The 12,069-nt window shown below is 38.8% G+C and overlaps 1 protein-coding gene across 1 annotated transcript; it reads left to right on the top strand.

Moving 5' to 3' along the window:
- The first annotated feature begins 1,469 nt into the window (after positions 1-1,469).
- Positions 1,470-2,726, top strand: LOC120293998 (disease resistance protein RGA2-like). Its single transcript, XM_039313844.1, has one exon. The coding sequence runs from the start codon at positions 1,470-1,472 to the stop codon at positions 2,724-2,726; it is 1,257 nt and encodes a 418-aa protein (XP_039169778.1).
- The last annotated feature ends 9,343 nt before the right edge of the window (positions 2,727-12,069 follow it).

The raw sequence follows: 12,069 nt of genomic DNA, 5'->3' as shown, positions 1-12,069 counted from the left end.
TTCTTCTTCTTCTTCTTCTTCTTTCTTCCCTCCGTCGGCCATGGCCGAGTCAACGGAGGGAAGCGGACGGCGTAGGGAAGCCGGCGTCGGGCGAGGGCCTCCCTCACCAGATCTAGTGAGGGCACCCTCGCTCGATGCAGACTAGGGCAGCCCTCGTCGACGTTGGACGAGGGCCTCCCTTGCTAGATCTGGTGAGGACACCCTCGCCCGAGCGTCGGCGGGGCACCCTCGCCCGACATCGGCGAGGGCACCCCTCGCCCGACGTCGGCAAGGGCACCCGCCAAGCCCTCGCCGGATCGGCGAGGCACCCCTTCGCCGGTGTCGGGCGAGGGAGGCCCTCGCCCGGGTCCCTCGCCCGACCTAGTCAAGGGCCTCCCTCACCCGACACCGACGAGGGGAGCCCTAGCTAGCCCAAGCAAGGGCGACCCTCGCCTGACGTTGGCGAGGGCAGCCCTCGCCGAACGCTGGCTTCCCTCCACCATGGTCCGGCGGAGGGAAGAGAGAAGAAGAAAAAATTAAAAAAGAAAAAAGAAAAAGAAAAAATAGAAAGAATAATACGAAAACATCCCTAATGGGGTAAATATGTCACAGTTAGCAAATTTCAGGGTTTTTCACGTCATAAAACAAAGTTTGGGGTAAATCTGTCACTCCAGGCAAAGTTTGGGGTTTTTGGTGGCTTTTTCCCTTAATTAATAATGTTAAAAGCGATGAACCAACACTCACAAAAGAGTTCAATCCATGGTCCCTACAAGGTCTTGTCCGTATCTCACTTTGTTCCACTTTGCTTTATACACAACGCTATTAATATATGCTTATCGTTTGATTCTTTGCTTGGTTTGACTGGCATGGAAGAAAAGTAATGATGAGTCTTGAATGCCTTTGCTCTAAATTGACCGATGGAGCTGGAGAACTGAGATATCCCTTTTTGTTGATTTCTTCACATGCCAACTGAACTTGTTCTTTCGGTTTAATCCACAATTCTTTTTTTAAACGAAATGCCAAGAGAATCGTATAAAGGGTGGGGAAAAAAATTATGTTAACTGGAGATGATCGTCTATATCACTAATAAAATCGAATAGACCAAAGAGTATTTCCACCATCAACTAAAATGCTTAAGCATAAATTGTTGGTGATTATGAAAGTATCTTCCATCGACTAACTATTCTAAGCCACATAGACAATCATTTTTTAGGGGAATTACACTCACAAGTAAAGAACAGATACTTCGAGAGATTGGACCTTTGAAGTAATCTGGATTCTTTATTGTTCCCAGAAAAGCAAGATAAAGAAAAAGGAGAAATCATGTTTCTCGTTAACTTGCAGGCCATTCGTAAGGAAAGAGCCTCCCTTTCATCCAATCGTAAGCAAGCCATCATCATTTATATCAACTGACTCACGAGAGGAAGACATTGCATGTTCTTATTCGTCTCAAACCAAATAGCCTGCATCAATTTCCCCCATCACTTAGCATGACTGAACCCCTCCTTTTCAGCATTGCACAGGGTGTGCTGGGGAAGATAGCATCCCCGGCGCTCCAAGAAGCCGTCGCAATTTACTGCGTTGAAGATCAGATCCACGAGCTTAAAAAAACCTTGACTGCCATTACGGCCGTTTTGTTAGATGTTGAGGAGCAACAGGCGAAGAACCACCACCTGCAACTGTGGCTGCGCTGGGTTCGAGACGTGTTGTACGATGCGGAGGATGTGCTTGATGAACTCGAATGTGAAGTCTTAAGGAAGCGGGTAATCAGTCGGTACGGGGGCATCAAAAAGAAGGTACACCGCTTCTTTTCCATCTCTAATCCACTGATACTCCGTGCAAAAATTAGTCATAAAATCAAGGAGATTAGGGAGACATTATCTAAAATTTCCATCGAGAAGAATCGATTTGATCTTAATGAGCGGAGTGTTGACAATGGTGTGGTGCATTTGCGATCACGAGAGATGACTTACTCGTTCACAAACAAGTTGGATGTTGTCGGAAGAGAAAGTGATAAACAAAAGATAATTGAGATATTGATGCAACCAAATGGTAAAAACCTCTCGGTGATACCCATTGTTGGAATAGGAGGTATAGGCAAGACAGCCCTAGCTAAATTAGTTTACAATGATGACCGTGTGAAAGAGCAATTCAAGTCGCGTCTATGGGTGTGTGTGCCCGAGGACTTTGATTTTAAAAAAACTATCGACGGAATCATCAAAGATGCAACTGGTCAAAGCTTGAGTAATCTTGATATTCAGCAATCACGAACCATTTTGCGAGATACCATCAAAGATAAGAAATTTCTACTAGTCTTGGATGATGTATGGAGCAACGACCGCGGTAGATGGGAAGAATTGAAAGCTTTGCTAACCGAAGGAGCTAGTGGAAGCAAAATAATTGTGACAACACGCAATTCAGAAGTTGGTTCTATAATGGGTACCCATCCAGCGCATTATCTAAAAGGTCTTTCTCAAGAAGATTCCATGACCTTGTTCAAAAAATGGGCGTTAGATCAAAAGGAAAAGCAACCACGTCCCGATCTCCTTAACGTTGGAAATGACATTGTCAAAAAATGTCAAGGAGTTCCTCTCCTTGTGAAAACTATGGGGAGTCTACTTTACACGAAGGACAAAGAATGGTATTGGGCTCATATAAGAGATAGTGAGATATGGAAGTTAATGGAAGAAAAAGGGACATTATGTTGGTGCTTAAACTTAGCTATGATCATTTACCGCCCCACTTAAAACGCTGTTTTGCCACATTTTCACTTTTTCCCAGAGGATATGTAATCCGCAGCATTGAGTTAGTTAAGTTATGGATGATTTTAGGACTCATTAGTTCAACAACGGAAAACCTAGTTGGTGTTGATTCCATCAAAGTGTTGTGGAAGAGATCTTTGATCCAAGAAGTTAAGGAGTTCGAATCAATATTAATTTTTAAAATGCACGATCTAGTCCATTCTCTTGCAACGATTGTGGCACAAGATGATTGCTCTATTGTTGGCTTAGATACTGTGGAGATTTCAGAGGGAGTTCGGTACATTTCGTTCTCTAGTGATTCGTTAGAGGAAATCTCAAATTTTGATGGAGTCCCACCTTTTCTAAGAAAGCCAACTTCAAAGAGGCTCCATGCAATTACATTTCAATTCAATGTTGATTATGGAATTATTACTAAAGAGTTTGCTAGAACATGCATCTCCAAATGTCATCACTTACGGTACCTAGATTTGCGGTTTGGTAGTTTTGAGGAGCTGCCAAGTTCCATATGCAACTTGAAACAATTGAGGTTGTTATTTCTCGGTTATAACAAGCAACTAAAGAAGCTTCCGGATTCCATTTGTGAGCTACAAAGTTTGCTCTACTTATACCTCAATGGTTGCTCAGCGTTAGGTGATTTACCCAAAAAAATGAAGAGGCTCATCAGCCTTAGACAATTATACGTAACAACAAAGCAGATGAGTCTGCAAGAAAGTGGAATACAATACCTTGGAAAATCTACAACTTTTGGGACTCACTGGATCCCAAAATCTCAAAGTTTTCTTTGAAGGCACTTGCCGACTGACCTGCCTTCAAAAGTTGGAAATTGTAGATTGTGTGGGACCAATATGTTTGCCTTTTGTGGAATTAATTGCCCCTAGAGTCCTTGGTAATTGGTAATTGCAAGCTCATGTTGACCCAGGAAAACAAGTCCAACTTTCCTCCAAATCTTCATGTGTTAGCGATATCAAAATTCGAACAAGTGATGGAGTTGCTCCAATGTCTCGATAAATCCGTCGGCACTTTGGAGTCTTTTGCTGTCTATGATTGCTCAAGCTTCATGGTTGTACCCAAATGGCTGCCCAATCATACCTGTCTCAAATTAATTCGCTTGATTCGATGTCCCAACTTATCATCTATGCCGCAAGGAATCTAGTCCCTCATTGCTCTCAAAAAATTACACATCAAACATTGTGGTGAGCTAAGCAAGAGATGTCGACCAACAACTGGTGAGGATTGGCCAAAATCGCTCACATTCCTCGAATCAAACTTGATGATATACTTGTACAATGGACGAAGGATTAGGTAACCATTCATCTATTTCTTCTTTGTTCTAAGATGTAATTTAGCGATTCACTTAATTCGTCAATCGAATTAAAATTTAAGTAAAGCATTACAATTAGAAAAAGAAAAATGATGTAAAAAAATATATTTACTAAGGTACATTCAATAGTAGGTCATTAGATTGCAAAAGGAAATCAATATTAACTAATTCTATTTATAAAGTCTATAATCCAATTTAAATTTGACCAAAAAATTAGAAGTTGCATTTAATATTGGAGTTATTCTTAAAACTGTACACTCAATTCATAATTCTATCAAAAAACTTTTAACTTGGATAATAAAACAACAACAAAAATGTTTTTGTGCCATGAATTCAATTCAATGCATAGCATGAGAATGATTGCTACTCCAAATAATGTATTTTGAAGGCTCTTGGATAATCTTTGTTGGCAAGACACTTGGCTTAATACAAATTGCGGGATTGTGGGACGGTCGAAGGGAGCCAATGCAAAATGCCCACGATCAACATCTATAAAGACATCAGCTAAAAAAATTGAGGAATGTTTATTTTCTTAACTAAGCAAAAGTAAAAGTGTTTTTTTGCTTTCTCGCTAAAATTTAAAATGTTGATCAAATTTCAAAAAATTATGAAACAAATATTTACGAACTTGCTCGCCTTAAATGTTGTGAAAGTATTTAAAATGTTTTGCATCAAAAAAAAGTCAAAGAGGGTAGGGGAAGGACTTCAGGGTCATTTGTCCCATAGGCGGGCCTGTTAGGGCCATCCCCTAGCTCCAAAGGAGCTTGTCTATTGTTAAAAATATGATAAATGCGCATGATACCACCATAAATGTCGTAATATTATGTTATAGATATTCTAAGCTCATTTCCTTTTCTTTTCTTCTTCATTTGAACTAAACTTATTTTTGAGCGCAGATCTCCAAAAGATTTGGACATCACTTAACCAATCTTCTTCTTCTTCTTCTTCTTTCTTCTTCTTCTTCTTCTTCTTCTTCATTTGAGCGCAGATAAACTCCCACGATCTATTTGCATGCCATGGATCTCCACAAAGATTTGGACATACACTTAACCAATCCTTTGTTAATCTCATTCATTTTCAAGGTTGAAGACAATGGATGTTGATATTGTACTCTTTTTCCTTTTTTGACTTGAATGTGTGTACTTCTCTATTATTTGTTTGTATTTGTATTGCAAATTTCTCTATAGAGAAGATGCCCTATCTGTGTCGTATGAGACCGGCTGCAAAATTATCTATGTTTGAATTTTCTTAGAACAATGTTTATCTTTCATAAACGGACAATGAATGAAATCACGCCTTATCATCAAATCTTATTACTAGTAAATTAGTTCCAGTTGCTCTTTTCATGATTATTTCACCAAACTATTTAAGGAGTTTCCTAGATATAATGCATTTAAAAAAACCATTTTTTTCTCGTTTTTAATTTTGTTTTGCTTCACTTCTCCATAGGAAGATTAGGATTTTCTTTTCCTTTAGCTCCTGAGACTGAATCTTATGAAAATAAAAGTACGAAGTCTAATTGCAAGAACAATAATATCTTTATTATCTGTTCAAAGCCTTTATCAGTTCTAGTCCCCCAAATATTTTGGTTTGAACTCATGATTATGTATGATTATGTATTCAAAGCTGAAACCGATTTTCACCCTGAAAGTGAGAAAACAAAAAGATAGCCATGAAGCCTTATGTCCTAGAAGAACCAATGCTCGAGTCACATCATATAAAACCTTAATGTTTGGTCCATTGCTTATAAATCAGAACGATCCTTTCTGTTGGAACGGTCTTTAATATAGCCAGTATGATTTTCTGCCAAAGTAGAGAGATGATTGCCATTTACTGTATGCGGTTCATGAAGCTCTCTTGATACCCCAACTGATTTTCCAATGGCAAGAGAAGAAATCGGCCAAATCGATCCTTTTTCGATATCATAGCAAGTGTGCTGAGCCGGTTCGGAATACATGCCCCCCCAAAATAATTAGGAAGGGACGCTCAGGCAAAACCATGCTTGCTAAGTTCTTGTACAACGACGAAAAGGTTAAAGAACAACTTTTGATTTCAAAATATGGGTATGCATTTCTGATGATTTTAATCTGAAGGAAGTTCTTGAAAATTCCAAAGAGACACGACAGTTAGATACCTTGGACATTGAGCAATTTCGGACCATTCGCGATACCTAGTAAACGGGAAATTGCCTAGCTGTGGCAACCTGCAGCTATCTTTCGAGTATTCTTTGAAGAGGATGTGGACGGATACGTTCGTCGTCGAAATGAAAACCCAGCATTACAAGAAATTGGCCCAGACCATGTCGAAAAGAAACTGAGGAGCTCGGTGAGGCTTTGCCATTCAAAAAGGACGAAGTCAGCTGACGATCAATCCGAAGATGATCTAAGATAATACACTAGATGAACACACAAAATGAAAAGAAAATTCCAATTACTCCTCAGCACATGGACAAGTCGAAGGCGACGATCGACGACATCGGGAGCGAGTTCCAGACTTCGGGGAGCGTTTGGAAGGCCATAGATGACTGATGGGTGGTCGAAAATGGCGGTGGAAACTCTCGGATTCTAAGTACGTCTCTCTCTGGACATGACATGCCCAAGAAAAAGAAAAGTGAGTCTTATATATCTAGCGGAAGCTTTCTGCTGCCATCTTTTGTGCTATTTTCCTCGCTTTTCTAATTGGATAAGCAATTCTCTTATTTTCCTCGCCTTTAGGTTTGAGTTCCAACTCCTTAACCTCTACCAATTGCATATAGCTCCCAGTTGGTCTTTGAGGCAAAACGAGATGATAATTTCCATGTTGAAATTCTTTGTTTTTAAACATTCAAAAATGACACACGAGGTTTATCTTTTGTTGATTTAAGACTTTCCTCTCGCTCTTTATTGAGTAGCAACATGTGAAATTAGCATCGTTTTGTCAATTTCTGTCTCCATATTCTTGTTGAGGTAGGAGGCTATTTGGTTCAGCTTTTCACGCAACAGTTTCAGCTGCGAAAATGGGTGTTGTAACTTTCAAAGTGTTTTTGTAAATATCTCAACAAGTACGGCCTATATCCAAAGCTACAACAATTCATAGCATCTTTCGAGAAGCCATCTCATCTAACTTTGAGGTGTTGCGACTTTAAAATGTGTACTACAACACTTCACGGCACAATTATAGGGCAATCGTAGATATACCAAACGGGTTCTAAGGATTTCTCCATCAATGCGGTTGAGGGTGGAGTGGTCGTTTCGGCCCAGTTTTGTGTATCTAAACCCTTGCACATAACTTTTTGGGTCTTGTCCATCGTTTTGGGTGCCCTTCACCTCATTTCCCACTATTAATCGTTTCATTTTCCTATAAAAATAAGCTTCAGTTTGATCATTTCCAAGCATGGCAAGTTCTCTCTAAGCTCTCACCCTTGAAATTTTAGCTCGTTTGAATTGAAAATCCCTCTTATTTGAAGTCTCTCTTGTCTTTGTTGTTTTTCTTGCCTTTCCAGAGTAGGTGAAACGATTTAAAAATAGATCCCCGAATAAGAAATAAACGTTGTTATGCTTTTCAAATAAATTTCTATTTTTTTAATAAAAAATAGGTGGTCATTCTGTTGAATATTATATGTAATATTTTAGAAACCTTATTAAAAAAGCTGAACCCTTCTCATATAGAGAGGAGATAAACTGGACAACTGGAGAACTGGAGACCTTGAGAACCGTCAATTTGTGAAGCGAGACCTCATGCATGCGAATACTTTTATAAAGGAAAAAAATGAAATTTGATTTAATAAAATCGACTCCGTCAATCTTTCGAAATCGGGATTTCTACACTTCTGCCAGGAAATTATGAACTGCAACAATTGCATAAACTTCTTGGGTTGAATTAGGATTTAAAAAAAAAAAAAAAAAAGGATTCACACGTTAATTAGATTTGCACGTTCTTTGACTCGTAATGATTAAATTCATTCCCCGTTGTTCGACTAATACGTCGTGGTTCATTATACATGAGGTGTATTGATTGTTTATGCATGTTGAACTTGGATTCGTCCTAGCTTGTTTAGGTGCTTCCGACATTTGGATTCACGCATGTTGCTTAAACGATTAGTTAATTCGGCACAGATTAAATTCGTCAATTATTTAGTTAATTGGATCGAACGCATGCATGCAATGCGTGTCTTTGAAAAGACATGGATCACACATAGGGCACGATAAAGTCGATTCATCATCTATCCCATGTTGTGGCAATTTTATATAAGGGCGAACAGCGAGATTTTCTTTCGCATGATAAATTTTTTTTATTTTGGTGGACCATAAGCCTCAATGTTGAATTATGTCACCATCTATAATCGAAAAATAGAGAGATAATAAAAGGCTGGATAGTGCAAGGAAAAATGTATATTCCCAGCATTGGTACCTAGTCCTATGGCCACTCCTAGAATGTGAAATGTGGAACACATTTTATTAAATTTTCTTGATTTTATTTTATTATTTTTCCTTTCGAAGTGAGAACAAGTTGTCGATTGATAACGGAGGAGGCGGACGAACTCCATAAGGTGATAACTCTGATTTTGGAGAGAAAAGGAGGAATCTCATGATACTTTATCACGGGGCCAATCCATGTCGTCAATACTAGGGAGTCCTGTAGCAATAATTGTTACTTCCGACTTATGTTTTGGCACATTAAAATGAATAAGTTGCTTCTTGATATTCTTAATAATATACTTAAACCTCAGGGCAAGGAAAAATTAACTAGAGTCATTATTTTTATTTTTATTTTCGAAAATAAGATAACTGATCATCCAATTTAATAATGGAAATTCAAAAAAAAAAAAAAAAAAACAGCGATAAAGATGGCAGAAAGAAATCTTCCACTAGATATGGCAGTCATATGTATTTGTTGACCAAAATTTTTATTTTATTACTTTTTTTTCTGGTTCTTATCCCATTTTCCTTTGGCATGTCACGTCCCTTTCGTGCCTATATCCTCTTCACCTGCTTAATGAACATGGCGTGTTCTCCTTGCACTGCTGGCGATGATGGGCAAACCTCATACTTACAACTAGAGCATTTGAAATTAAATCTGGTGACACTGACCCCTGCCCAAGTGACGCCCACCTAGGCAATGCTTGACCTCGCCAGATCTCGTCGCCTAAGTGATAGTGGTCTCGCCAGCACTTGCCTTTGCCCCAACAAGGCCAATGCCGCCTGTGGCTGCAAGGGCCAACCTTGCTTAAATGAGGCCAATCCTTGCCGGCCACTAGAAAGAAGAGTAAAATAAAAATTCAACAATTTCAAAAATTCCAAAATTATTAATATAATATTAAGAATGTCTATGTTAATACTAGTTGTGTTATATAAGCCAACCGATACCCACATCAGTAATAACCAAAATTAGCTAATAGGACTACTACATTGATGCCGATTTAGTTCTAAATCGAGTCTTCATAAGCGGCTCTATATTGTCATCTTTATTCACCATTATGTGAAGAAGTGCTTTCAATTTTTCATAATTTGGCCATTTTCTTGTGATGTAAATTGATGGATTTGATACTGTTTAAACTTAAACTATGCCTATTATTATATAAATATCCAAACATTTTTTATATCACAAAAAAGGGTAAACTATATAAACTATGGCGCCGATACTTTTTGTGTCACCAAAAGATCCCTATATGTTCACCACGACCCCAATACCGGAATTTTTGTCACCCCGGTACAATTTCTAGTTATCGGCACCATGTTTTGGTTGGTCGGCAGACGGCAATTTAGTCATGCTGGTACAAACTTGGAGATTCCAATGACAAAGAGAATTTAGAGAAACGGTAGGCAGCGTACATGGTTTAGGATTTTTTTGAATATTTTCCTTAAATAAAAAAAAAACAAAATAAGTATCCACTCCAGAAAAAAGAATGAATTAGTAATTAAGTTCCACGTAAAGATCAATTTCAGGCGGCTTCGGATCAAGCGACGCCTCTCTCTTCTTTCCACATTGATGTGCACAAGACCCCGTCCATCTCTCTCTCTCTCTCTCTCTCTCTCATCTTCTCTCAAGTTTCTCATCCCAAAAAGAAAAGAAAGAGAGAAGAAGATTCACGAAACAAAAAAAAATTCATAAAAAAGATATTTAAAAAAATCCTCACATTTCACCTCCAAATTTCTCCTCAGTACATGAACAAGTCAAGGGCGACGACCGACGATATCAGGAGCAAGATCCTCACTTCGGGGAATGGTTGGAAGGCCATAAATGAACAATGCGCGGTCGAAAATGGCGGCGGAACCTCTCGGTTTCTAAGCAGATCTCTCTCTCGACATGACATGCCCAAGAAAAGGAAAAGTGCGATAAGCAATTCTCTTCTTTTCCTCGCCTTAAGGTTTGAGTTGGACTACTTAACCTCTACCAATTGCATGTAGCTCCCGGTTGGTCTTTGAGGCGAAACTAGACGATGGTTTCCATGTCGAAATTTTTTTTTGGTTTCCACGTCGAAATTTTTTGTTTTTAAACATTCAAAAATGAAACATGAGGTTTATCTTTTGTTGATTCAAGACCCTACACTCGCTTTTTATAGAGTAGCAAGATGTAGAAATAGCATCGTTTTGTCAATGTAAGTCTCCATGTTCTTGTTCAGGTAAAAAGGTTATTTGGTTCGGTTTTTCCACGCATGAAAAGGGGTGCTGTAACTTTTGAAAATATTCTTGTAAACACCTCAACAAGTACAGCCTATCCAAAGCTACAATAGTTCAAAGCATCTTTCGAGAAACCATCTTATCCAAATTCGAATCGTTGCAACTTTAAGATATGTACTACAACACTTCATGGCACAATTACAGTTCAGCCATAGATATATTAAACGGGGCTGTAAGGAATTTTCCATCGATGTGTTTGAGAGTGGGGTGGTCATTTTGGCCAGGTTGTGTGTACCTAAACCCTTGCACATAACTTTTTGGGCCTTGTCCAACTTTTTGGGTGCCCTTCACCTCATTTCCCACTATGAATCATTTCCTTTAACTATAAAATAAGCTTCAATTTGATAATTTCCAAGCATGGCAAGTTCTCTCTAAGCTCTCACCCTTGAAATTTTAGCTCGTTTGAATTGAAAATCTCTCTTATTTGAAGTCTCTCTTGTGTTTGCTGTTTTTCTTGCCTTTCCTGAGCAAGCTTCTCTCGCTCTCTCAAAAATCGCATTTGTAGGCGGAACGCTTTAAAAGTAGATCCCCAAATTAGAAAAAAAAAATGTTATTATGCTTTTGAAATAAATGTATATTTAAAAAAAATAGATCATCATTCTATTGAATATATATAAGGGAAAATATCACAGAAAACAGGTATATTTATGACAAATTTACCTTAAAATTTCACATAAGGGTGAGTGGCGGATTCTCCTTCGCGTGATAAAAATTTTTATTTTGGTGGACCGTGAGCCTCCTATAATGTTGAATTATATCGCCATCTATAATTGAAAAATAGAGAGATGATAAAAGGCTGGATAATACAAGGAGAAATGCATATTCCCAACATTGGTACCTAGTCCTATGGCCAAACCTAGAATGTGAAATGTGGAACACATTTTATTGAATTTTCTTGATTTTATTTTATTATTATTTTCTTTCGAAGTGAGAACAAGTTGTTGATCGATAACGGAGGAGGCGGACGAACCCCATAAGGTGATAACCTATGAAGCACGGACACTCTCCGGGACCCTTCGTGTCGTGTCCGACACGCTCCGACACGTTCCGACACGCTCCGACACGCGGTCAACGCGAGTCGGAAAAACCGACACGCGGTCAACTATTTCCGACACGCTCCGACACGCGAGTCAGAAATTCCGACACGTGACTCCGACACGCACGGGGTTATTTTTATAAATTTTCAAAACTTCTGGGGTCTAAATATAAATATATGAAAAAAATATAAAAAATATAAAAATAAAAGCTAAACTTCAATCACGCACGGGGTCTGGAGAGTGGAGAGTGGAGACTCTGGACTCTTCTCTTCAGTCTTCATGGGAAGTAGCTGTTGGAGGTGAAGGGGCTA

This window comes from Eucalyptus grandis, chromosome 5 (genome assembly GCF_016545825.1).
Source record: "Eucalyptus grandis isolate ANBG69807.140 chromosome 5, ASM1654582v1, whole genome shotgun sequence".
Lineage (NCBI taxonomy): Eukaryota > Viridiplantae > Streptophyta > Magnoliopsida > Myrtales > Myrtaceae > Eucalyptus > Eucalyptus grandis.
This window is presented reverse-complemented; position numbering and strand designations above follow the sequence as displayed.